General features: G+C 59.0%; 1 protein-coding gene across 1 annotated transcript; it reads right to left on the bottom strand.

The window, feature by feature from the left end:
- Window positions 1-10,658: 10,658 nt before the first annotated feature.
- Window positions 10,659-14,143, bottom strand: HIC2 (HIC ZBTB transcriptional repressor 2; the record flags this gene model as incomplete). The annotated part of the gene is made up of 2 exons (XM_079717867.1): window positions 10,659-12,474; window positions 14,118-14,143. 2 exons carry the CDS (start codon window positions 14,141-14,143, stop codon window positions 10,659-10,661), a joined length of 1,842 nt encoding a protein of 613 aa, XP_079573993.1.
- Window positions 14,144-25,719: the final 11,576 nt, after the last annotated feature.

Below are 25,719 nucleotides of genomic sequence, written 5' to 3'. Positions count from 1 at the left end.
TGCGCTCTAGAGCCCGCAAGCCACAACTACTGAAGCCTGCGCGCCTAGAGCCCGTGTTCCACAACAAGAGAAGTCACCACCATGAGAAGCCCGCACACCACAATGAAGAGTAGCCCCCACTCGCCTCAACTAGAGAAAGCCCGCGTGCAGCAGCAAAGACCCAATGCAGCCAAAAAAAAAAAAAAAAAAAGTTGCCATATGATCCAACAATCCCACTCCTGGGCATATATCCAGACAAAACTCTAATTCGAAAAGATACCTGCACCCCAATGTTCATTGCAGCATTACTTACAGCAGCCAAGACATGGAAGCAACTGACAGATGACTAGATAAAGAAGATGTGGTATATATACAACAGAATACTACTCAGCCATCAAAAAGAATGAAATAATGCCATTTGCAGCAACATGGATGGACATAAGATGATCATACTATGTGAAAACAGTCAGAAAGAAAAAGACAAATACCATATGATATCACTTATATGTGGAATCTAAAATATGACACAAATGAACTTACCTATGAAACAGAAATAGAGTCACAGACATAGAGAACAGACTTGTGGTTGCCAAGGGGGAGGGGAGTGGGGGAGGGATGGACTGGGAGTTTGGGATTAGCAGATGCAAACTATTTTATATAGGATGGATAAACAACAAGGTCCTACTGTATAGCACAGGGAACTATATTCAATATCCTGTGATAAACCATAATGAAAAAGAAAAAAATAAATAAAAAGGTGCTGGTGTGAGTGCCCCCCACCCCCGCTCCAGCTCTGCGGCTTGGTTTCTCCACCTGTAAAGTGGGGCTGTTACCAGACTCCCTCACAGAGCCAGGGGGCCAGTGACTCACACGGCTGAGGCTCTGAGCCTGGCACCATCACTGGCTCCAGCGTTGGACATCACTGGCTCCAGATGGTAGCGCCGACCTCCTGAAAGTCTGGTCCAGACCGAGATGTGAACCCTGCGAAGCACCATCTCATTGATAATTTTTGTATCGATTACATATGAAATACCGTGAATATACTGGGCTCGATGACACACTAGAATCTGGCCCACTTGTTTCTCTTTCCAGTTTCCTGTGGCTCCTGGAACACAAGCTCCAGTCCCGTGGGACAGCTCTGCACCCCCGGGGGCCCCTCCATCCCCTCACAGCGTCCCCATGACCACACCGCACCCGCTGCCTAGGCGTCCTGATCCCGGTTTATGTGGGGAAGCTCAGTGACGACGGGTCACCAGGCAGTGGCAGCTCAGGTTCCCTGTCCCCGCGAGAAGCTGGGCCTGCATCCAGCCCTCACGGCGGTGACGTTGGCCACCCCCTGGGTTGCTGTTCTGCAGCCTCAGAGGGTGAGCTGAGGGGCGCTTTGACCCCTCCCTGCCCCTGGTCTTTAGGAGGAAACTCTGCAGGGAAAGCTCGGGTATGAGGAAGCCTCCAGTGAAACCCAAGCCACTTCCCTGGCGGTGGGGGCGACAGGAGCCATGGAAACAGACCCCCGGATGCGGTGCCCCTGCCCTTTGCTCCCACTGGACCCGGTGGAAGCACCTGCCTGTCTGCCCACCCAGCCTGCTGGCCCTGCTCTGCCCCTCCCCCAGGACTCAGGTTCAAGGTCCTCTTCTCTGGGCCTCCCTCCCCACCCAGGCCCTCACCGAGGGGCACAGCCCAGGAAGGGGGTGGTGCAGGGCCCCCAACCCTGTCTTCAGGGCTGAATGCAGTGGTTGCACACTCAGTGCATGGTCGGGTGAGGACATCTGCGTGGTGCCAGGAGCTCAATAAATGTCTGTCCAAATAGTTATAAAATCCATGCCTGTTGTGCACAGCCCCTTTTTCTTTGTATTTGAAACTTGTATTTTTTGCCTGATAAGAGAAAAAAGGGGAATTCCCTGATGGTCCAGTGGTTAGGACTCTGCACGTACACTGCCGAGGGCATGGGTCTGATCCCTGCTCCAGGAAATAAGATCCTGCAAGCCTAGCTGCACGGCCAAAAAAAATAGAAAAAAGATTTCCGTAAACCACGATGTATCAAATAATGGCACAATGGCACAGAGTCCCCCCAATGTGGGCCCACCTGCCAGCCCCCCACGTCTCCCACGCCAGCCACAGGGAAGCCACCTCAGTCCCGTAAACAGACCATGTGCTCTGATGACTCCACACTTTGCATGTACTGTTCCCCACCCGTGGGGCGGCCCTGCCTGAGCGCCTGGTGTCTGACCAGCTCCTCACAGCCCTTCACCAGACTGTTTAATGGTTAGACGTTGAGTTACTGTGACGGCAGGTCAGGTGATGAGCTGTCTCATTTGCTGCCCCCGCCTGCAGCCCCACCTCCTACCAAGGGCCGGAGGAGGCCAGTCAGCAGCTGCCTCCCCCGCCCTGCTCTTGAAGACTGAGGTCTGCACCCCTGTCAGCGGACAGGCAGTGTGGGGACAGGAAGAGGAATTCTCGGGGGGTGCACTGACAGCCACTGGCATGAGCCCTGCCCACATCCTGGGAGGCACCCCAGGGCCCAGGGATCACTGCCTGTAGCATCACAAAGTGGGCAGGTTCTGGGGATACCCCCAACCGACTCCCTGGGGGGCACACTGCGAGGGGCGATGCCTCAGTGAGGAGCTTGTGACCCCAGCAGGTACCTGCTGAGGGCAGAGGTGGCCTGTGCCCCGAGGCAGGAGAGATGGTGCCAATGGCGCCAACACGGACAGAGGGTCACCGGGGACCCCCACAGCCACCCGAGGCCGCACATGGCAGGTCTGAGTGCCCCATGTGGGCTGAAGTGTGTCCCCCAGAATTCCTACATTGAAGACCTGCCCCAGCATCTCAGAATGTGACTGTGTCTGGAGATGGGTCTTTGGGTTGGACCCTAACCCAGTCTGGCCAGGGTCCTTGTATGGGGAAATCTGGCCGCAGACACACAGAGGGACTAACAGAAGGGGACACAGGGTGATTAGGGCATCTACGTGCCATGCAGAGGCCTCTGGAGAGAGACCACCCAGCCGACATCTGGGTCTCAGACTTCCGGTCCCCAGAACCGTGAGGAGTCAACCCCATGCTCTGCTCCCAGCCTGGGGTCCTTTGCTACATCAGCTGGATCCCCCACAGCCTGCCTTCCCCCCTGTGTGAGGGAGTCCTGGGTGGCCCCTGAGGGCAGGGCAGTGGTGGGAGGGTCACCCGGCCCTTTAACCAGGGGTCAGGCCGAGACTGTCAACTGGCATTTTTCAACTGTGGTATAATTGACACACAACATTAGTTTCAGGAGTTCAACACGATGATTCCATCTTTATGGACATTGTGAAATGATCACCACAGTAAGTCCAGGTAACATCCTAAACCACACAGTGACCAGAAAAATATCTACCCTCAGCCACATTCCCAGGTGCCCCGCGAGGCAGGGGGTCCCTTGGAATCAGCAGCAACGACATCCTGCAGTGTGGAGACCTTTAACGACATGCTGCCCAACCCCCCACCCCACCCCCGGCTTCGGGGGGAGCCATCCAAAAGCTTCCTCTCCATTTGCTGAACTCAGAAAAGGTCCTTCCAGAAGGTCTATGGAAACATTCCGCTTAGGGGCTGCCTCCTGCGTGAAGATGGGAGCAGCCTCTGGCTCACTCTCCTCGAACTTTCCTTTCTTCCCTCCCTCCGTCCCTTTGGACGCCAGGGCACCCAGAGCAGCTCTTTTCCTGCCCGACTCCTTTTCTTGGCTCAAACACCTCCACCGCACAGGATCAGGAACAGCCCTACTCAGGTGGTTTTCAGAAAGAGGCACATTTTAAACAAAACCTTTTTGAAAGGAAACAGCGGTGCCTACAACTCAACCCCGTCCTTGACCTCCACTCACAGAATGACTCCATAACCAGGCCCAACTCACTCAGGCTGCAATGGAGTAACCCCTCACCTCCCACCTCCTCCAGTGATCCGCGCTAAGAGGTGTGAGGCCTCGCCTTGGCGCCTCCGTCAAAAGCACCACGGCCAACTCGGCACACGGGGAAGCGGTGCTCATTCCCTCCATCCCACCTGCAAGATGAGTGCGATGAAACACACACACCCTAGGTGATGGCTGGACTGGTTCCGAGTAGCTTTTTAGGGTCTCATTCTTAAATATGAACTGCCAAGGCCACCCAACATTTGAGGAAAAGTCTTTAAAATTATAGAACAGGATAAAAACAAACCAAAAGTGGATCTAAAAGGGAACTAGATACAATACAAGGAACAGTAGAAAGTGTCAAAAAATTAGTTTCCTTAGAAAGAGATTACATCCAGGAAAAGAGAACAAAATGCAACAATCAGGGAACAAACAGAAGAAAGAAAATTTAAAATAACCGCCAACACAATTGTAAATCAACTATACATCACCTAAAAAAAAAGTTGCTAAGATGCTTTAAAAATCAGTAAGAGTTTACTGAAGGGAATGAGCCTGCAGAGTAGAACCAACCCATCACCTGCCCAACGAACAGAAAACCGTCTAAATGGAGAGATGACACCAAAGCTTCCAGGGAGGAAACCAAGTCACACACAGGGGACTGGGCTTCTTCTCACGCTGGAAGGTAGAAGCCAGGAGAGCAACTCCTTCAAACTTCAGCAGGAAAATGACATCCAATCCACAGTTCTATACCCAGCCAAACTACCAATTCCGTGTCATTTAAAAGCATTTTCAACATTTTAAGTCTCAAGAAATCCACTTCCCATGTGTTCGTCAGGATGTTACTGGAGCAAATACGCTACCAAACAAGCGTGTCACCCAAGAAAAGAACACACAGGAGCCAGAAAACAGGACTTCTGTTGCAGGACAAAAAGGCAGGACTCCAGCCCAACCTGTGCAGAACAGTAGGCGCCAGAACAGTGTCTGATTCTGTGGAACACTGTACCGGGAGGCATTTCACAGCGTCAAAGGGTGGAGAAAGAGGCTCAGATCAAACTGAGCAATTAAAAAGATTGTTATTAAACCTCAAGAAAAATAAGAAGGGCCAATACACTAGTTGGCCCAGCAATAAACAAATGTACATGGTGATAACCATTATGGCTTGGCCAGTTGCACACTGCACCAGGGTTTGTAAATGCAATTGAACAGGACATGGCCACACCCGTCTGCTTACACCCTTTTTGGCTGCTTTTGCTCTGTGACTGCAGAGGTGAGTCACCACAGAGATTGAATGGCCCACTTACTATCTGGCAACCTTACAGAAAAAGTTTGCCAAGCCCTAGATCACAGGAATCGTCTGATAACTATTTGCAGGGGTAGGAGGGAAGGGGAAGAGGGTAGAGATGAACTGAAATGATCACCTGCTGTGAGGCTGGACTCTGGTTGCCTGCACGACGTGGGGATGGGCTGGGAAGGACGAGAAACCATTTTTTGTTTTAAGCCTTTTTAAGAGCCATTTGATTATTCTAACTATGTTTGAGTATTGCTTTGATATACCCAAAAAGAAGAATTTTAAAACAACTGAACAGAACCTACTGAGATCAGAGCAGCAATGCCCATGTTCTTCTGTGGGCTCGCCTGCTGAAGCCCTGTAGCTGCCTGGATGCCTGCAGTACATGGAGTCCGGGGGCTGAGCTGGCTGACCACCCTCCCAGGCCCAGCCCGCTCCTCCTCCTAGGTCTTCACTCAGCCTGGTACCCCCACCCTGGTTCAGGAGGGACAGTCCTCCAGTGAATGGGGTCTACTGTCCCCGACCCTAGAGACTTAAGATTATCCCCCTTCCCGGCTCCCACCCATCCCACCCCAAGACCAAGTGGCAGGAGGGAGCAGTTTGCAGTAATGAGCACCCCCTGCCCCGGCCCGATCCTGCTGTTCCAATGCATGGTCCAGACCTCCTCTCACCCAGGCCACCGGGTCCACACCCCATCCACACACACCCTGCCTCCCACACTGCCTCGGCCAGCTTTGGCCAACACTGCCAGAAAGGATGCTGACCCAACTGCCAACTCCAGACACACACATGCCACCGAGGGCCTAGGCCCCTCTGAAACCCACCCTTAGGTCTGGGGCAGGATGATGCCCACCCCAGCTCCCACCCTCCCAGGTCCTGGAAGCGCTGGACAGAGAAAGGAAAGCAGTTTCTCATTTAGCAAGAGAACAGCCAGAGAACAGAGGCCTCACACAAGTTTTCAATCAAGCTTTTAATGAAAAGATCATAAAATAACAGTTTCTCATCACTGTACATTAAGACTGCACGCTTCTGAATGGAGAGATCGGTGAACTGCTTTACTATGACACTTGAGGGTTGCATACCTGCAGCTCTGACCTGAATTTATCCAAATTCTCGAGGGAAGTGAACTCAGTGTGATGACTGACAGTGGCGGTGGCCAGTACAGGAGTGCGATCGTGGTCCCCCCTTCCTGGGAAGGGCGCGTAGCAGGACATGATCCCTCTTCCAGTTCCCGTTAAACAAAACAGCTATAACCCCATCCCTCCCCCTCCCCCTCGAGGTATTTGTGAATGGGCCAGTGCCCAACCTGGGGTCCCCCAACGGGGGAGGGGGAAAGCAAGTGATGGGTGGGGGACAGAGAGGTTCCCCTCAGCACCTGGCCCCACGGGGCCCCGCCAAGTGGAGGGGGGGAGCCCTGGGGATCCTCTCTGCCCTGAGTGAGGTCTGTTATGCAGCATATTTGAGGTCAATAAATTACAGCAATAAATAGCAAGGTGAGGTAGGGGGAGGGGTTCCCGGTAGAAAATTAAAGTGGGGTGACAAGCCCGGTGGGGGATGGGTGGTCCTAGGCAGGGGGTCCCGGGCAGCCTTAATTCCCACAGCGTACACCCACCCCCTGATTTGGAATGTCAGACTGAGGCTCTGGTCAGGCCCCGCTCCACCACCCCTTCCTGGCATCGGGTTCACAGGTTCAATGATGCCTAACCTGGCTCTGGGGAATAGCGAGGGCCTTGGTCCCTGCAGGGGGCCGGTAGGGCTGGGATCCCTGGTCTGTTCTGAGGCCTGGCGCCTCTGCTTTCGCCCCCCCAAGCCAAGGGGACGGGACGGATGCGGCCTCTGCCCTGATCCCTGCCCTCCCGGCTGCCCAGGCCTCACCCCGACTCAGGACGGCCGCGGGGAGGGCGGCTGGGGTCCGCCTGCCCAGCCAGCCCGCCCCGATCGCACTCCTGCACACGGCCAGTCCAGTGAATACTGACGGGTGGGTGTGGGGGCGGGAGCGGCGGACAGCCCAGAGCCCCCAAGTGGCGACCAACGGTAACACACACGGCTGTGTGAGGTTCTGAAAGTCCATCTGGGTCCAAATTGTTCGTTTCACAGGCTGAGGTGTATGGCTATGCTGCGAGTCTCTGAGATTCGTATTTGCTTAAAGGTTCATCTTTTCTTCTTTACCTTTTTTGCAATCCTGGAGGAGCCCCGGTGGTGGGCTCGGTCTGGCGGGAGCGTGCGGTGGTGGAGCCCGGGTCTACCGCTCGCTCGCCCCAAGTCTGAGAAATAAATACATTCATCACTGCACAAACATATTGATACAAAAACAACACTGTTCAGAGTGTTTGCACCGTCTGTGTAGGTAAGGACCGGCCCAGTGAGCCCCTCCCACTGCCGGGGTGGAGGTGGGGGTCCCCAGGGGGTGGGGACCCGCTGGAGTCGACGGAGCTGTGCAAAGGTCCTGGCTTTTTGGCTTGAGAGGGACCCTCACATCAACCCACCCGAGGGTCGCAGGCAGAGCAGCGGGATGGGGGCGCACCTCCATCCCAGGGCCCAAGCCCAGGCTCAGGTCCTGTGGCCAGAACTGACAGCCACCCCTGCTGTGCTAGCTGGCAGGACCACCACGGTCTAGCCAGGAGGCCTGGGGGGCGGGTCAGCACGGGCCCAAGCTCTTTGGTGCCAGCTGGGCTGGGAGAGGCCCGGGCTGGGAGGAGGGCTCAGGGGCCTCCATGCCCGCCCCGGCCCCACGGTGGCCCCTCTGCCCGTGAGCCATTCCAGGGCCTACTCGGAAGGGGCTCCGGCGGAAGGTGGGGTTCACTGGGACTGGCCTTTTATCTGCTGAGGTCTGAAACTGTAAAAGTTTATGTAAACAATGAGATAAATATATTAGTATCTTTTTTCTGAGCCCATTGAGGTTCCATACGCATTCAAAATGTGCTTTGGTTTAAAAAATAGGTTTTGTGAATTTGGGTGTGAGCTTTTTTTTTTCTTTTTTTTTTGTTGTTGTTTATCCTCTTTCCTACATGACATCTGCTATTTTCTGTTTCCTGTTTCTCCGAAACATTCAGGAATTAAGTGACTAAAGCAGAGAACTGTAAGCCGCCCTTGGCCTCCAACAGCCTAATCTCCTGGTGAGGCTCTAACACACGTCCATGCACACACTCACGAGCACGCATTCCACATGAAACCAAAGGAAAAGGAAAACAAAACCAAGTGTCGTGTTAACCCCGCCCGCCCCACAAACCCTTAAAGTCTTAAATAGGAAACTAGTGTTTTGCTTTCTTGTTAAAATACAGAGAAGGCTCGATATATGATACAATACTCAGGTGGGTACAATACTACGTCGCACGAAGGTCGTCGAGTGAGGGCCTCTGCGCCCAGTCCCTGAAGCTCTGCCATGAACCACCTGCTTCACCGGGGGCCACGCCCAGGGGCGTGTGTGCAGCTCCCGCTACAGACTTCTGTCGTGTGGCTTAAGTGCTGACGGAATAGGGGGGTCGGGAGAGCAGAGGCGCTGGAGGGGCCCCGCCTGACTTGCTGGAACACAAGTCCCCAGAGGGGAGAGGAGCAGCCCGAGGCCGGGGGTACCCCAAGGGCTCAGCAGGGCCCCACGTGGCCCGCATGCCCTCACTCCCAACACCCACCACTCAGGTCCCTGAACTCAGGCTCTGGTTTCAGCTGGAGGGTCTCTGGAGGGGTGGAGGGTGGGGGTAGGGGATGACTCCGGAATTTTTTGGTCTGAACTTAAAGTAGAAAAAAAAAAAAGAAATGAAAACATGAAGCAAAACGAAGAAGATAAAGCCGCTGGTCCAGCCCTGTGGCTGCAGTAGGCTGAGGACAGTGGTGCCGACCTCTCGACCTTGGCCTGGCCTTGTGAGCATGGCTCTAGGCCCATGGAGGTGTCTGAGGCTGGCGGAGAGCCCAAGGCGAGAGGTGAGGGTAGGGTGGGATTCAGGGCTGAGCCCATGGGTGGCAGCCAGCCTCTCCCCAGGCCGCCCAGAGATGCCAAAGCAGAGCAGGTATCCACCCTGCCGGGGGCGGTGGGGGGAGAAGATATACACATCCCTGTGGTCAGCCCCTCCGCACTGGTCAGGTAGGGGCTGCTGCTTTCCCGAGGTCAGGCTCTTGCAGGCCCAGGGGACAGGATGGGGGGGGCTCACTTCCGCCCCATCCTGGCCTGGCCGGAAGCCTCCAGGAACTTGTCCCACCGTGTGGTTCCTGTCTCCCGGCACCTGGTCCTGTGCCGGGGGCTCCCCAGGGGCTGGAGCACCCATACTCCCACTCAGGCCCAGATGAGAGGCAGCTCGGGCTCCCTGGCGCCCAGCAGCACACTCAGAACACCTTCAGGGTGGCCAGCTGGCCACAGGCGCACAGAGGAAGTACAGGTGCCCCTTCTGAGAGGGGGCACAGGCGGGGGGCCCAGGAGGGTGACAGAAGGAAAACACAAGCGTCACGGCCACAACTGCCATCACCAACCAACGTCCTGTTCTCACGAATTCAAGAGGTAGCAAAAGGTCAGAAGTCTCTCCACCTTGATGGGCAAGGAAGGAAGGAAACGCGACATGAGTCCACACGTACCGCGCACACCACACACACGGAGAAAATGGAAACGCGTACCAACGTCCTGGCACCGCGGCCAGCCTCCCCCCGCCCCCCACCAACCCCAGACCTTCCAGTTCCAACATTCACATACACGTTACACGGGGTTTTCTCTTAATAAAAAACAAGTACCTCTAAACAAAGAATATTCCTCAGAAACTATGGGAAAAGCACTCTCTCTCCTGAGGCAGCCGAGGCAGGGCTCGGGGCCCAGGGAAGCCTTTGGCCAAGAAGGGCTTCTGGGGCCTGGAGGGTGGGCGCCCAGCCCACAGTCGGGCGGGGTGGGGGTGGGGGCGGGGGGTGGCTGCCCCGGTACATTCAGTCTGCAGACCCAGGCTCAGCCCCGAGGGGCTGGAAGGAAAATAAACTCTTGTTGGTTTTGGTTTAAAAAACAAAATTCAAAAAGAAAAAAGGAACAGATCAGTAGGAATAACAGCCACACAGGCCCAGAGGGCTCTTTAGTTGTGGAGAGGTAGGCGGTGGGGGCCCCTGACTGTCCCAGCACCAGTGAGCGGTGACCCCTGGCTCGAGGAGGGAGGGCGCTGTCCCCTCCCTCTGGCACCGCTCCCCGCAGAGCCAGGCTGGCAGCACATACACCCTGGCCGCGGCAGCCCTGCTCCCCGCAGCGTGGAGGGAGGCCCCCATTCCCCCTGCTCCAACCCGGCCTGCGGGACACCCCCCGTGACCCACTCCCGCAGGCCCTGCCGTGGCCCTCACGGGGAACTGGGCCGGGCAGGATCAGGAGGCAGACGGCGCAGCAGCCACATGCACGGAGGCTGGGTGCTGGCTGCCCGCTTCTCCCCTTGGTACAGACTGTGGATTAAAGCTCTGGGGGGCGGGGGGGGGGGGCGCTGCACCAGGAACCGCCCCACACCCGGGGCCCGGCCACTGTGCCCCTGCTTTCCTGGGCGCCCGCAGGCCAACAAGGGTCTTTGGCTTCTAGGAGGGGGAGGTGTGCATGCGCAGGTGGCTGATGAGGTTGCGCTGCTGCGTAAACTTGCCCCCGCACAGCTGGCACTCGTAGGGCTTCTCTCCCGAGTGCACGCGCATGTGCTCAGTGAGGCGGTACTGGCGGGTGAAGCGCATGCCGCACTCGTCACAGGCAAAGGGCTTCAGGCCCAGGTGGCTGCGCATGTGGCGCGTCATGGTGCCACGCTGCGTGAACATCTTGCCGCAGATGTTGCAGGGGAAGGGCCGCGTCAGCCAGTGAGTCTTCTCGTGCTGCCGCAGAGTGGCCGGGTCCTTGTAGGTCTTCTCACAGACCGAGCACTTGAAGGGCCGGGGCTCGGCTGCGTAGGCCGCACTGGGCGCCGACAGGTCCTCGGCCTCCTCCTCAGCGCCCCCGCTGCCCGTCTCATAGGCACCCTCCTCCTTGATGAAGAGCTCCTCCTCCGTGTGCGTCTCCACGTGCGCGTTGAGCTGCTCGGAGCTGGGAAAGCCCTTGGCGCAGGGGATGCACACATACAGGTTGTCCCCGTAGGACACCGTCTCATAGCCCTCCTGCCGGTACATGTAGTGGGCGCCGGCGTGGCCGCTGCCGCCCTCACTCCCGCTTTGCCCGCTGTCCTCACTCCCATCTTTGCCGTTCTCCTCCTCCTCCTTGCAGGGGTATGAGGGCTCCCCGTAGGGCCCGCCCGCCACCGCATTGCTGGCCAGGATGCCGTTGGGAACCCTGTCCCCGAGCCCTTCAGCCTCCTCCCCTGGGCAGGGGCCCTTCGGCGCCGCTTCCCTCCGCTCAAAGGGGGAGGCGGCCACGGGCTCCTTCTTGGCCCACTCTTTCTTGCGGGCCGAGTGCCGGAGGCTCTTGCGGGGGGGCTGCCCGCCCGGCCCCTCCAATAGGCTCAAGTGGTTGTCCTCGGCCCCCTCCAGATCCATGGGCTCACTGGGGGTGCCCCCCAGCTCGGCGTAAGAGGCACTGTTGGCGACGGGAGGGGCGGAGGCTGAGAGGGGTGAGCCTTGCTGACTGTCGCTCAGCTGGGCTGGGTCGTCAGGGGTGAGGGGGGGCCCGGGGGTGGCGGGGGGCAGCGGGGGGCTCTTCTTGGACAAGTCCAGGCCCAGCTCCTGCTCGCAGCCCCCGCCGCTGCCATTGGTGCTGCAGCCACCCAGGCCGGCCTCCCCGCTGGCTGGACAGACCGGCCGGCCCAGGCCGTGCGCGCTCTCCTGGCTGGAGCCGCCCAGGAAGAGCTCCTCATCGGAGCCTTTGGCCTGGGGGAGCTCCTGGGGGGCGTGGGCCCCCTTGCGCCCATCCATGAGCCCTGGATACCGGGCCTGGATGACAGAGGCCGTGGACAGCCGCTGGCTGCGGGGGGGCCGCCCCAGGCCTGCCCCACCCCGCCCGGAGCCAAAGGGCTTGCCAGCTCTCTTGAGCTTGCGCCGGCAGAGGGCTGCCAACTCGGGCAGCTGGAGGTAGCTGGCGGCAGTGAGGAGCGTGCTGAAGTTGGGCTCGGCTGGCTGGTCACTGGGCAGCAGCTTGCCGGTGTAGATGAAGTCCAGGATCTGCTGGAACACCGTGGAGCTGACCATGTCCGTGTCCAGGTTGATGAGGTTGTCGTGCAGGACCAGGGACTTGAAGTAGATGCTGCTGGCGGCCAGCACGTTCTTGTGGGCCCGGAAGATGGAGTTCTCCACCATGATGATGACGTCACACAGGAAGCCCTTGGTCCGCTGCTGGTTCAGCTGCAGCAGGAGCTGCTTCGAGTGGCTGGGCAGCTCCATGTCGGGCCCCATGTCCCCACGCCCTGCCCACACGCACCACCTGCGGGCAAGAACAGGTACGCGCGTGCATCAGCGGGGGACCCTCCTGGGGCCCGGCACCTGGGCAGGGAACTCATGCCACCCAGGCTGCCTGAGAAGGGGGGCGGCACCAGCCCATCTGCAGACTTGAAAACACAGAGGACAACGAAGGGCACATGGTGAGAGGCAACCAAACTGGGATTTGAACTTGGCCCAAGGTATCATCTCCGCACTAAAGGAAGCCAACCACGTGCCAGATGGGACCCAAAGGTCTTTGGCCCGTCTTTGGCTTCACAGACCCAAAGGCAGGGGTCTATGAGGTGCTGGGTGGTTGGACTTCTCACGTGGGCATGCAGCTTCCCAGCTTTCGAGACAAGCCAGAAATCCAGGTTTTCAGGTGAAATCACCCCATGCAAAATGAAGGTTCTTTTTCCTTAAATACCACGTGGGCCAGATCAAACATGCAGCCTCTGGTCTGCGACCTCTGCTCTAGGCTGGGTCTCTCTCCAACAACCCTAGAGGCTTCCCAAACTCTGAGGTTTACCAGCATCACGTGACACTGCAGCCCAGCTGCCGCCCCCACCCCACAAGGCCTTGCCCCACCGCAGGCACTGAGCACCCATCCCCCCTACCCCCTGCCTGGGCCTCCAGGTGCCGAGAAGGAAAGGCAGCCTGGCCAAGCCCTGGCACCGCTGGGCCCCAGGGACTTTCTGGGCAGGGCAGGCAGTGCTGTCTGAGCCTGGGAAACTCGCCAGACTGGCACAGATGCTAACTGATGTCACTGAGGAAAACACATGCAGAGGAACTCTGTGGTGGCTGTGTGGCAGTGTGCACAGGGGTCTCTGGGAGCAGCGTGCCCCAATCATGCACCCACCCCACTGGGCAGCAGGGCCACAGCGCAAGGCTGTGGCTCCCCACCCCTTCAGCCACTCAGGAGCTTGTGCCCTCCCACAGGTGCTCTGAGCCGTGAGGCCGACACGGAGGTTTCATGTTCTTCTGCTCACGGCCCAACCTCAGAGAGGAACTGACTGCTCTGAGCCTCCCAGACCTGGATCAGCTCCTACCAGGCGCCCAGCCCTGCCTCCCTCAGGACAGAGCCCGGAGAGGTTGCACCTACCTGCCTTCCTCCCACTGGCCCGTACCTGCACTCATTTGCAAAGACAGAGGAAAACCCCCCATGATCCTGTGCCCCCAAGGAAGACTTCGAGAGCCCAATGACCACGTGGGCCGTCACTCAGGGCCTGAAAGCAGGAGGCAGCAAGCACCTCAGGCCAGCTCGGCCTTGTCAGGCTGTTCAGAGGCTGGAGCCCGGATCACGCAGAAACCAGCCCTCTGCCACTCCCTGCCCCCGAGCCAGCCAGGCAGGGACAAAGAGCCCAAGGCGCGGCCTCCACACTGGCCTGGACACCTAGCCCCAGCACCCAGGACAACTGGCAAGGGGACTAGCCGAGGGCAGGAGGTCCTGGCCTCCGAGAGCCAGTGAGTCCACAGCAGCCCTCCTCCCCAAGCCCCAGCCTCCCCTCTATGCTGCCAGCGCTGCCCGCACACAAAGGACTGCAGGCCAGGACACAGGCTGAGAGCTGCAGGCTGCCCAGAGTCCCCAGGAGGAGGAGAAAACGTCCTCCCTCTGCCGCCCCCGCCCCCAGCTCCCCCTCCCTGACCTACCGGAGTGCCAGGGGCCCAGAAACCATGTGAGCAGCAGCCAGCGGGGGTGGCCTCCTTGAGCACGTGGCCTCCCTGGGGGTGCATCAATGCCTGGTCACCTGGGGAAGGGAAGACAGACAGACATGGTCACCCACAAAGGCATCAGCAAGGGGAGGGGGGAGATGCTGGGGGCCCTTGCTCCCAGGAAGGTCTGGGGGTCTCTCTGGCTGGGACGCCCAGACAGCTGGGCAGGAGACAGTGGTCACAGTGCCCAGAGTCAGTCCCCGTGGCAGGAAGAACGCAGGTTTGGGGAGCTCGCCTGCACCCTCCTCCCACCCACCCCCACAGATTTAGGATACTCCAAGGGCCACCTAGATCTGGGGGAGCTGGTGGCAGGCGCACAATTCCTGGAGGGCGGGCAGGCGTGATGGCAGGAGGCCTGGGCAAGGCCCTTTCCAGGCTGGCCACATTTACATAACAAAAGGTCAAAATTGGAGGCACTGGTGCAACGGGCTATTTATAAGAACCAGTCTCAACCGCTTCTGGCTCTCCTGCTCCTTCCCTTCCCTCCGGGTCTGCTCTCCCCACTGCACCCCCCGCCCAGAGCGCCCAGCCCCCTCCTGCCCAGCCCAGCCTGACCACATGGCGTTTGCAGGCTCGCCCTTTCAATACCAGCCCGCCAAGGCCGCTGGCAGCTGCTGCCAGATGTGGGTGGGCTCCACCTGCCCCCCCCAGAGCTTTGGGTCCTGCGGGAGGGGGTCCTGAGGTTCCAGCTCCTTGTTCCCCACTCCAGCAGGCCTGGGCGCCCTTGGAATGGAGCCAGGGGTGGGGGAGGAGGCCTGCAGCAGCCCGGAGCCCATCCCTGCCTGCCCTTCCCCCGCCCCCAGGGCCAGGGAGGCTCAGCAGGTCCCTCAGGAATGTGACCAGACCCGGGGTGCAGGGTGGCCGGGAGGCCTCGGCTCCAGCCTGCCAGCTGTCTCTCGGCCTCAAGCACAGCTCCCCTCTTGCAGGGGTTGCTGGGGGGAGGGGGTACGGTCAGCCCAGAGGGCAGGAGAACCAGCTCTGTAGGTCCAGCAGCCTAAGAGCGTCCACGTTTCCCCGAGGGCAGCCTGGGCCCCTCATCAGGCTCCTGGCCAAGAGAGGCCAGAGATGGAGCCAAACCCTGCCTGGGGAGGGGGGCGGAGACCACCGCAATGCCGCCACCAGTGAGAGCGGCCCAGGAGAAAGGATGGGAAGCCACACCAGGAACCCCACCAGACCTGAGGACAACCCAAGCCCCGCCCAGGCACAATGCCCACCCAGCAGCCTCCGCCTCAGCCTGGGCTAGACCCTGCAACTGGGGTTTCCTCGCCCTTGTTGGAGATCAGGTCGACCAGCCTGGTCACTGCAGCCTGGGCAAGGCCCAGCGACTGACCAAGTGACTGCCCTCAAGCCTGACCTACCCGCAGGGAGGCCCAGTAGGACCGGGCAAAGCAGGCTGTGCCCTCCACCGGGCAGGGGTGGGGGGTGGGGGTGTCGCACAGAGCTGCCTGCTGGGAGTGCACGTCCACCAGGAAGCCGCCCCGCCTGCCGGCCACCCAAGGCTGGGCCGAGCGTGGGCCTACATCGTGTCCATAAGCGAGAACACACCTCACCACAGGTGAGGGCCAGGACCCCTAGAAAGTGTTGCTCCTTCCCTCCCAGAGGCCTCTGCCCTCCGGCTCAACTGGGAGCAGCAAGCGCCCACCCTGGAGAGCCCACAGCAGCAGAGGGGGGAGAGGGCTAGAAACAGCACTGTGGGGCTGGCCAGGTAAGCTGGCAGCGGGATGCCCACTGGGTACGGGGCTGGTGCCCAGCCCTGGCAGGAGCCCACCATGGGCTGGAATGAGGCTGCCGCCTGGCCCCAGCTCCTGGCACCCAGCAGCCACCTGGCAGCAGGCCCAGCAGCGTGCCTATCAGCCCCAACGATCCCACGCCCAGTGCAGCCACACTGCCCACCCGGAGCACTGGCTCCAGAATGCCCAGGATCTTGGGCAGTGGGACAGGTCAGTCAGATGGGTGCGTGGTTGTCCCCAGATGGGCTGACCCTGACCCCGGCAAGGAAGTGGGAGAGGGGGCAGCTCTGCTCTCTTGTGAACAGAGGGGCCTGGATCACCTTCCCAGGTCTGTTCACAGGACGGCCAGAACCCACCTCCCCAACAGGGCTGCTACATGGTGACGCAGGACAGGTCCTGACTGAGATCTCATTTCCTCTTCTTCCCTCCAGGCTCAGGCCTCAGAAAAGCCAGGGAGGCAGGCCCGGCTGGCCCCCGCCCGGCCCCTGACCCCACACACACTGAGGACAGGCCCGGGGCCTACAGAGCACATGCCCAAGGCCAGCCCCTACAGCTGCGCAGGGATCCCAGGCAAGACAAGGCCCCACCCACATCAGGTGGTCCACATGGGCTCAGGGCTCGTGGGGAGGTCTCCCCTCCTGGAACCCACAGAGGGCAGGAGGCCATGAAAGGAGGTCTCCACATTAAAGTAGCCCTTGTTTAAGCAGGAAGCCAAGGAAAACGGCTCCAACCCCAATTCCGACATGAGCCACCCCAACTTAGCCTGGACACCCACTGAGCCCAGAGCCTGGGCGCCAGGAAGCCTGGGCCCTCAAGCTGCTCCATCCTTCAGCCTTCAGGTGGAACCCCCTGGGGAACAGGCAGGCAGCCCTGCCTTCCTGGAGCCTGGCGGTGGGCACCCCTCCCTTCTGGAGACAGAGGAGGGCATCCCATGCCTACCTCCAGCCCACAAGGGGGGGCCTGAGCTCAGGGTGTGGTTTCACCCTTGGGTGATTCTCCCAGGAGACTGTGGGCCCCTCTCTGCAATGTCCTATCTCCCTAGGCAGGAAAGAGCCCCCAGAGAAGCCCCACGTACCCTGGCTGACACGACTCGCCCCGCCCATACCCAGCCAGGATGGAGGGTCCTGGAGAGAAGGGTGAAGACAGGAAAAGGGGGCCCCCCACCCCTCTTTGGGCAGGCCTCGTCACCCAGGTCTCCAGGAACCCTGACCCCTCCTCCCTCCCCAGAGCACACCTTTCGCAGGAGGCCCAGAGCTATGCTGGGTCCCCCGGGAAAAGTTCGCTCCCGGCCCAGCCCAAAGCACCCAGTGGGAGGCTGTTCTTGCTCCTTAACCACCTTCTGGCCAAAGAACAACAGCCAGAAGTCACAGAAGAACACAGGACTCTTCCAGCTGAGAGCGGGAGGGGCTGCCCAGCACCCACCTAGGGCTCCAATGGCGGTGGGAGTCACAAGGACACCAGGCCACCGCCATGCCCCCAGGGGCTTAAGCACATCTGACTCTGTCATTGAGGGCCTCAGACACACGTATCCACTGCCCCCCCAACTCTGGGCCCAGCCGACCCCTGCTGTGGCCACCTGGTGCTCCAGGTGTGGCCCCGACAGGTGCGAGCACTGCCCCTCCCTGCAGGCCCAGCCCCTCCCAGGCTGCAGGAGGGCAGCTGGAAGGCAGAGCGAGAAGGCCTGGAAGGTCCCAGCACCCAGGATCCAGAAGAGCCTAAGGCCCAGCCCCCAACCCACCCCCCCAGCCCCAGGTCCTCCTCACCCCATACCAGTTGGAGGGCACCCTGCTGTGGGGAAGCCTCAGAGGTGTTCTCTCCACCGCCAGTGCCAGATAAGAGGACAGGTTCTGGGGGTTAAGCAACTTGCCCAAGGTCACAGGAGCAAGCAGGTGGCAGGGCCTGACTCCAGACTTTCCTACCCTGGGGACAGACACCTGCACCTCCTTCTCCCAGGGGCAGGGCACGGGAGCCAGGAGGAGGGCCTCGGCCTGCAGCTCCCCCTCATCTCCCCCTCCCACAGCCTACCTCACAGCAGGCCTCACCCGGGCTACACCACCTAGGGGCAGGCCTACTCTTGGGGACCCAGGCTGTGCCCTCTCTGGCCTGCCCCTCCAGACATGGGTTGGTGGTGGGTGGGACCCACTGCTCTGGGCGAGCCCAGCGGGTAATCCCAGGGCCAGACCTGGATGCTGGCCAGCAGCTCCTGGCTCGTCTCCCAGACCATCCTCCTGGAAAGCAACGGGCTCCACGAATGCCAAGAGCCCTGCCCTCCTTCGGACAAGACTTCTACGAAATGAACACTCAGTTCCATCAGCACGCTGGTGATGTGGTGATCGGGGCCTGGGGCTGGGCTTCTCCCTCAGGTCCCTGAGCAGTGCGGGAGGTGGGGTCCATCCACCCCAGCTCGACCTCCCTGAGTCTGCCCCTAAATGCCTGCAGCCCCACCTTCCCACATGTGCACTCCCACCCAAGAGGCTCATGGCACCACGAGGGGAGGCCTGGCGGGGCCACAACCGCAAACCCGCTCTCCAGGGCTCCAGGGCGAGCCTTGCACATTCACCTCACCCCTGGCCTACAACCCACCAGTTACTCCCTCTCCCAGGAAGACCCGGGGACCTGAAGCTGGATTCCTCCTGCTGGCACTGGCACCGCTGGCTGGCTGGCACCGGGGAGGGTGCGGGGCAGGGTCACACTGGGAGGCCCCCAGCCTGGCTGAGTCTGGCCAAGAGTGTTGAGCCAGTGAGACAGGGGGTGAACTGGGGAGAGGCAGGTGAGAGTTGCCCAGAGCACAGTCACTATTACGAAAACTTCCAGACTGTGCCCACACTGCACTGCCCCCCATCGCCACCTGAAGGGGCCTGAGCTCTAGGTAAGAGGCTTGCTTGCAGCAAAACAACTAGAGGCTGGAGGCAGGGAGCCTGTGGGAAGCTGGCGGGGCGGCACGGCCAACAGGGAGCATCCCGACCTGGCAAGGAGCAAGGAGCTCCTGCTGCAGGGAGACAGGCCCTGGCGAGCTGGCTCCTGCGCCCCCAGCCCCACTTCCTACTTGTCCTGCTGGGTGTCCGGCACGGTCCAGGGACCAGTGGCAGCATCGCCCAGGGTTTTGCTTGTTTGTTTTTGTTTTTTTGGTTTTTTGGTTTTTTTCTTTTTGCTGTACGCGGGCCTCTCACTGTTGTGGCCTCTCCCGTTGCGGAGCACAGACTCCGGACGCGCAGGCTCAGCAGCCATGGCTCACGGGCCTAGCTGCTCCACGGCATGTGGGATCTTCCCGGACCGGGGCACGAACCCACGTCCCCTGCATTGGCAGGTGGACTCTCAACCACTGCGCCACCAGGGAAGCCCCGCCCAGAGTTTTTGTTTCTTCAGGTTTTTTTTTAATATTTGTTTATTTGGCCATGCCACGTGGCATGTGGGATCTTTGTTCCCCAACTAGGGATCGAACCTGCGCCCCTGAACCACTGGACCACCAGAGAAGGCCCTCGCCCAGGGTTTTGAGAAACACAGTCTGGCCTCACTCCAGACCTCAGAACCAGAACCTGCACACACACTGGACTGTGGGTTACAAGCTTTCTACTCCCCAGAAAGCCCAACGCTCGGCAGGTAGTAAATGCTCAGTGATGGGGGTCAAGAGGAAGGAGGCGGCCCCAGAACTCGAGAGATCGAGGTGGCACTCCGTTACTGCGGGCGTCTTAGAGGCAGGACAGTGGCCGCGGGCGGGCAAGGGGTTCTGGGCATGGGTGGCAGGCAGAGTGCAGGGAGCCTGGGCCATCCGCCGCAAAGGAGTCACCGTCCCCCACCTACCCCAGGATACCTTTCAGGAGTCACAGAGCAGCAGCTGCCCAGTCCATGGCTCCTCCAGGACAGAGACTCCAACATCACAACTTCAAACCCAACCCTAGAAGCTCACTATGTCTTACACTAACTAAGGACTCTCAAATATTTAAAAAACAAAATAAAAATACTCTGCCATCTTCTATCATCATCCCTTCGTACCAGAAGACACTTCATGACTGAAAACCAGGAAGAACCAACTCAGGGTATAGGAGTCCTTCCCCAAGAAAGGGCATCTGACCCGTCCACCCATACGGCCGAGACTCCCGGTGGCTGGCACCCAGGCCCTGTGCCCTGCCTGTGACGGCCTGGCCCTGGAATCAGAAAAACAAAACCCAAACCGGATGCCAGATGGCAACGACGGGCTTCAACTAGCTGACCAGACACTGAAAGAGGACATCCCGGGCAGAAAAGAGAACGGTCAGACTTTAAAAAGACCCAGACGGAAGACACGCAAACCCTGGGTCCCAGAAGCCATGCAGGTACGGAGCCCCTCCAGCAGTAGGCAGGCCCCAGGGCTCAGGCCAAGCCCCGCACTCGTGCCTTGCATGGGTCAAGAAGAGCTGACTGTCACCGTATCCCACGGCCTGGCTGCCTGCATGGGGAGCCTCCAGCAAGCAGCTGAGCAAAGCAGCCAGACCCGAAAGGGACGACACAGCCAGTTCTGGTCAAGGTGGAAAGCAGGGGTGGGTAAGGGGAGGGATTGGGGAGTGGAGGAGGCTCAAAGGACACACGAGGGCCTTCTGTTCTGGTGTTTTCTCTCAGGATGGACACTGGATGCGTGTCCACCTGCTAAGAGTCCGTGGCGCTGTTGCTCACAACTGGGCACACTTCTTAGGTATGACTACGATGTACTTGGCTTCAACAGGTGCACAGAAGTCTTCAGGAGGGGCAGCAGGGCCTGTCCCAGGCCTGATAAGCAAGCTGACGGAACCCCCAACTAACCACAACAATCCCTAGACAAGAAGTGGCACCGACAGGACAGGAGGGAACCCTACAGTCCAGCCAGGGACCCACAGAACACCTATAAAGACCACCTTAAAACCTCTTATCAGGGCAGATCTGTGCCTGCCATCTGAAGGCAGCAACAACCTGATGACATTTTTAACCATCCTAGTGTCCAAGGAAGAGGGAAGGGGTCTTCAAATCCTGACAGGCATGCTCAGGAGAGGAGAGGACATTCCAAGTGCAGCCAGCAAGGCACCAACAATGGCCCCAGGAGCTCCAGGCTGGACAAGGCCCTCAGGGATCGGGGGTCAAACAAGGAACTCTGCCCCGCGTGAAGGACCAACCCCCAAGCCCAGAGCCTCTGACCAAGGACTCAAGGAGCTAAACCAAAGATCAAGGATCAGGTTGTTTTAGTCCAAAATGGAAAAAAAAAAAATCAAGTAGACACACCTTGGGCACCCACCAGTTTTTAAAAAGCCATTTTTAAGGATAAAACTAGGGAACCGCTATGGAAAACATTTCAACCTGTGGCTCTGCGCCTGAAACGCCTGCAGGATGGCACTTACAGAGAAGAAGTCTCACCTGTCCAGCAGGTAACGTGACGGGCCCAACAGAGGAGAGGCCGAGCTCAGAAAGGGAGTCAGACAGAGGGGCCCCCAGGACTCAAAGAAAAGTGCTCACAGAGCTTCTTCAGACGGCATCCCGGGGGCGCTGGGAGGGCTGTTTGGCATTAAGGAACCCGGTTTAGAGACAGAAATAATAAACAGGCTCTTCTCTGCCTGAGGAAGCAGAGCTGGGGGAGGGGGGTGAAAGCTGGGCTACTGAGGCAGCAGCAAAAACAGAAACCCTGACACTGCCCCATAATGACATGTGGGGTCAATGCCACCTTGGAACACGCCAAGGGGGGACCGGGGCGCAGGAACCACAGTGGCGCCCAGCACTTGGGTGAGTCTCAAAAGCACGATGAGTGCCCAGCTCTATGTCCACAGAGAGCAAACCCGCTGTCCAAGAATGCGGACGAGTGCGGGGAACCGGCACACACTCGCAACAGTTAACCCCAAATTTGGAAAAGCAGTGACATCAGGAGTGGCCCAGGGAGCAGCCTGGGACGTGGGGGCCATTTCTTACAGGGGTGGGGGGAAGGGTGCGCCCCCCCCACTCTTTACAGCCAGATGTGTGCACACGTAACTCACACCTTGTGGTTCATACTCGCGACAACCCGCAGCACAGCCCAGGTCCACAAGGAGCCAACGTGCTCGGTGCGGAGAGACTAGGGTCTTACCGATCCAGGGAGGGGTTGAGCACCCCCTCCCAACCCAGGGGACCCCCGCACGCAGCCACATGGCCGGGGACAGGGCAGCACCGTGTGAACCAGGGCTTCGGGGGCTAGTCCCACAGGACATGCCCAGAAAGTGTCACTCAGTCCCAAGAGAAAGCAGCAGAAGCCAGAGCCCTTGCACCTGGGGGAATCCTCCCGATGGGAGCCACTTTGAAGGACCGTCCAAGTCCAGCATGTGCTCCCCACCCCCGCGGTCCCAGCTGTCAACCCTTAGCTCTCTCCTCAAACGCCAATCCCATCAAGTCACTCTCCTGCTTACAGCTCTCAATGGACTCCCAGGGCTTGGATAAAGTCCACACCTGGGCCGGCCCGTGGAGTGCTTCCAGAGGGCCAGGCCACCCCTCCACGCGGCCCCCACCAGTCACGCCCGAGTGCCCCCTCCTCTGCAAAGCCACCCAGCACTTCTCCCCCGACCCAACGTCAACACTAGCTGCCCAGCTGCCACCCAACAGGCTCCTGGGGCCAGGGACCTTGCGTCCCACTAGCCTCACGGCCACAGCTGCTCCAGCCACGCAGCAGGCTCCCATGCAGGTTTGCTAGGAGAGCAAATGCCAGAGGGGAGAGGCAGGGCTGAGGGGACAGGATGGGGTGGGGGGAGGGGAGGTGTAAAGGAGGAGGCCACCCACCCGCCGCCCCGGCCCTAGCCCACCGGTCAGAAACTGTTGTCCACATTCTTGAAAACTAGGAAGGACCCCAAAAGAGAACTCTTTGGTGGCTTGTATGCTACTGTTCTATTTACTGTGTTAGAAAAACTGGTAACTTAAAAAATATTTACTTGATTTAAAATTATCAACAATAAACCCATTTTATGTTAACATAAATAATGTTTTTACAGAGGAAAAAAACTATCCCAAAAGAAAAAAAAAAATCAACGAGAAGGGTGGCACTGTTTCACATTTTTGCAAATGTCTTTAACGCCTGGCTGAACAGATGTAGCTGGATCCTCACATCTGCCCTGCGTTCAGCCAGTGAGGATGCGTGATTCTGACTGAAGTCTGTGGAGAAATCCAACTTCACACAGACAGAAGGGAGGGGTATTTTACCCTTTTCAGATAATGGTGGCTATTCTTCCTTGTTATTACACTTAAACTCAACAAGTGGTAGGTTCTTAAAAGTTGCAGTGTAGACTCTGAAATTGTATCGGTGACTAATTCATATCTGGTTACACAAAAATCCAGTGGCCTACCCTGCACTCACATCCACCCAGGATTTTGCAACACTGAGCGCTAGTCATTCGGAAAACAGTGGTCCCCTGAGTCAATCACATCTTCCCACTGTTGTCAGACTTCATTTTACGACACCAAAACCCGAGTGCTTCCATCACAAGAGGTCTGAAGTCAGGCTCGCAGTGAAGGACAGTGGTTCCCAAAACTGTCCCTGTCCTCTGCTGGCTCTATGGCTGGCAGGGAACACTGTCACCTGTTTTCCTTCCCATGGTAAGGCTCACTTTGCTCATTTGAGAAAAGGTCTGACCAATTCTCCAAGTCTGAACAACCACCTTGCCTGCCAGCCCTTCTTTCACGTAAAACTAACGTTCCATGAAAACAAGCAGCTCGCAGACACTGCTGTTCCTGGAATGACGTCCTGCTTCGGTCTGAGGCACAAGAACCCCCCGAGTCCTCCCCAGCTCACCACAGAGAACACTTAACATGTGTGTCCTCCAGGGTCAAGACTCACCACTGGGTCACCTGCACGGCCTCCCTGGAACAGCATGAGGAAGACCAGTGGTCCTGGCTCGAGCACCCAGGGCTGGAGCATGCAGTGTGCACCTTGGGCAGGGCTGCCCACCACGTCTTCACACCGATGATGTGTCAATGGGGGGACAAAGGCCAGTAATGTCTAAGTATTTTAAGAGTCCTGGGAATCCCCAGGGGTCTGCAAACCACTCTGAGAACAGCTGATGGCCATTACCGCAAATATTTCTACCAACCCATTTTACAGGCAAGGAAAATGAGGCACGGAGAGGTCTGGTCTGGCACCTGGAGGAAACAGGCTTGACATCAGAGTCCTCTTCCTCCAAAATCACAGTTGTTCACCAAATGCTGAAATCCCAGGCAAAGGGCCACACCTGAGAGTAAGGAATTTCAAAGAAAAGAAAGGAAATGCCACTTCAAATGGCCTCCAAAAATACCCTTAGAAGCAGGGCCGGCAGAAACCACTGTGGGGCCTCCAAGACCTGCTAACTAGAGGCAGCAGTGTTGCCTGAGCAGGCGGGCGCCTGCAGGCTGCGGACCGGGTGCTCAGACCCAGAGGTGGGCAGAGTGGAGGCAGGGAGGGGTCTTGGGAAGCAGGTGTGCACCGCCTGCCCACGGCACCAGGCCAGCCCCACTGCCCTTATCAGCATCAACATGCATGGAATGTGGGACTTTAGAAACTATCCCCTCCCCTGCCCGCACCCCTCTGGGGCTCGAGTTCACCTACCACAGCCACAGGGCAGCCCGAGCCCACGCCCAGCGCCCCCCCCCACCTGCAGCCTCATGGCAGCGGCTTGCTGGTGGTGGCCCAGGGCCCCTCCCCTTGCAGCCCAGCCGGGATCGCCCAGACCCCCCAGGCCCCTCTGCCAAGAGACAACCCCACACACCAGAGGGAGACCCCAGCCGGTGCCCCCTATGCTGAGAGAACACCAAAAGGAGGACCCAAGCCTGGTTCTGAGCTCCGGGATGCCCAGCCCTGCCCCCACCCCCTAGGCCCTCCTGGAAGTGGGAGCACAAGCCCAGGCCTCCAGGGGCAGAAGGGAAGTGCCACGACCGTAAGGGGTCCTCTCCGCCCCCGAGGCTTGGGGAAGGGGCCTCTCTCAGCTCCAGAACCAGACCCCCGGGCTCTGTCTCAGGCAGCCGTCTGCCCCCCACTCAAATGAAAACCCGGCTGCCCTCAGGCTCAAGCCCTGCTCAGCGGCAGGAGTCCACACGCGTGTCCAATGCGCCCTCGTGCGTGTGTTGCATCGTGGTTACCCTACTCCTAGATTTTCTCCACCACATCCCAGCAGAAGGACTCTAGACCAAGTGCGTAACCTCTCCAGGCCACTCACACAGCAAGGACTGAGAAGGCAATTGGGACTGCACAGGTGTGTCCCACCAGGCCCAGCTAGGATCCTGAGAGGGAAGGCCCAGCCCTCTTGTGCTACCTCCCCAGCATCCCATCAGAAGCTCTGTGGGAACCATCCTCCTCCCAGTTTGCAAGCAGAGCTGCCAGAGCACCTGCTGGAAAGAAACCATCAGCCCTTTTCTACCAAAGGGGTCCCAGGGAGGGGCGGGGTGAAGAGGCCAAACAGCTGAGACAGGAATCCACCCCCAGGACTACTCACTCTCAAGGGAGAACCCATGGGTCCGTCTACCAAGATGTGCGCAGGCCAAAAACAGTGACGGAGGACACCCTGACTGCCCCGGACCACCCCTCCCCCAACTGCCCAGACCAGACCACTCAGTCCCACTCCTGCCTGGCCCCAGGCCAGGTTGCTCTTCCTGCACCTCCCCCCAGGACACCAACCAGGCCCATTCCAGACCTCACCACGCCCAAGGGCCTTGCTGCTCTCCTCCCTCGTGCAGTAAGCTGCCCAGAGCAGGCGGGGGCTGTCTTGTGTCCAGGCTGCCCTCAGACGTGAACTAAGCCCCAAGACAGCCCATTGTTCTGTCCCAGCAGAGGTTGGGCTGGGCTGGCCATACCTTACCTGAAGCCCCACCTCCAGTGCCCC

Source organism: Hyperoodon ampullatus (assembly GCF_949752795.1).
Source record: "Hyperoodon ampullatus genome assembly, chromosome: 13".
Classification (NCBI taxonomy): domain Eukaryota; kingdom Metazoa; phylum Chordata; class Mammalia; order Artiodactyla; family Ziphiidae; genus Hyperoodon; species Hyperoodon ampullatus.
The sequence above is the reverse complement of the archived record's forward strand: the minus strand, read 5'-3'. Positions and strand labels throughout refer to the sequence as shown.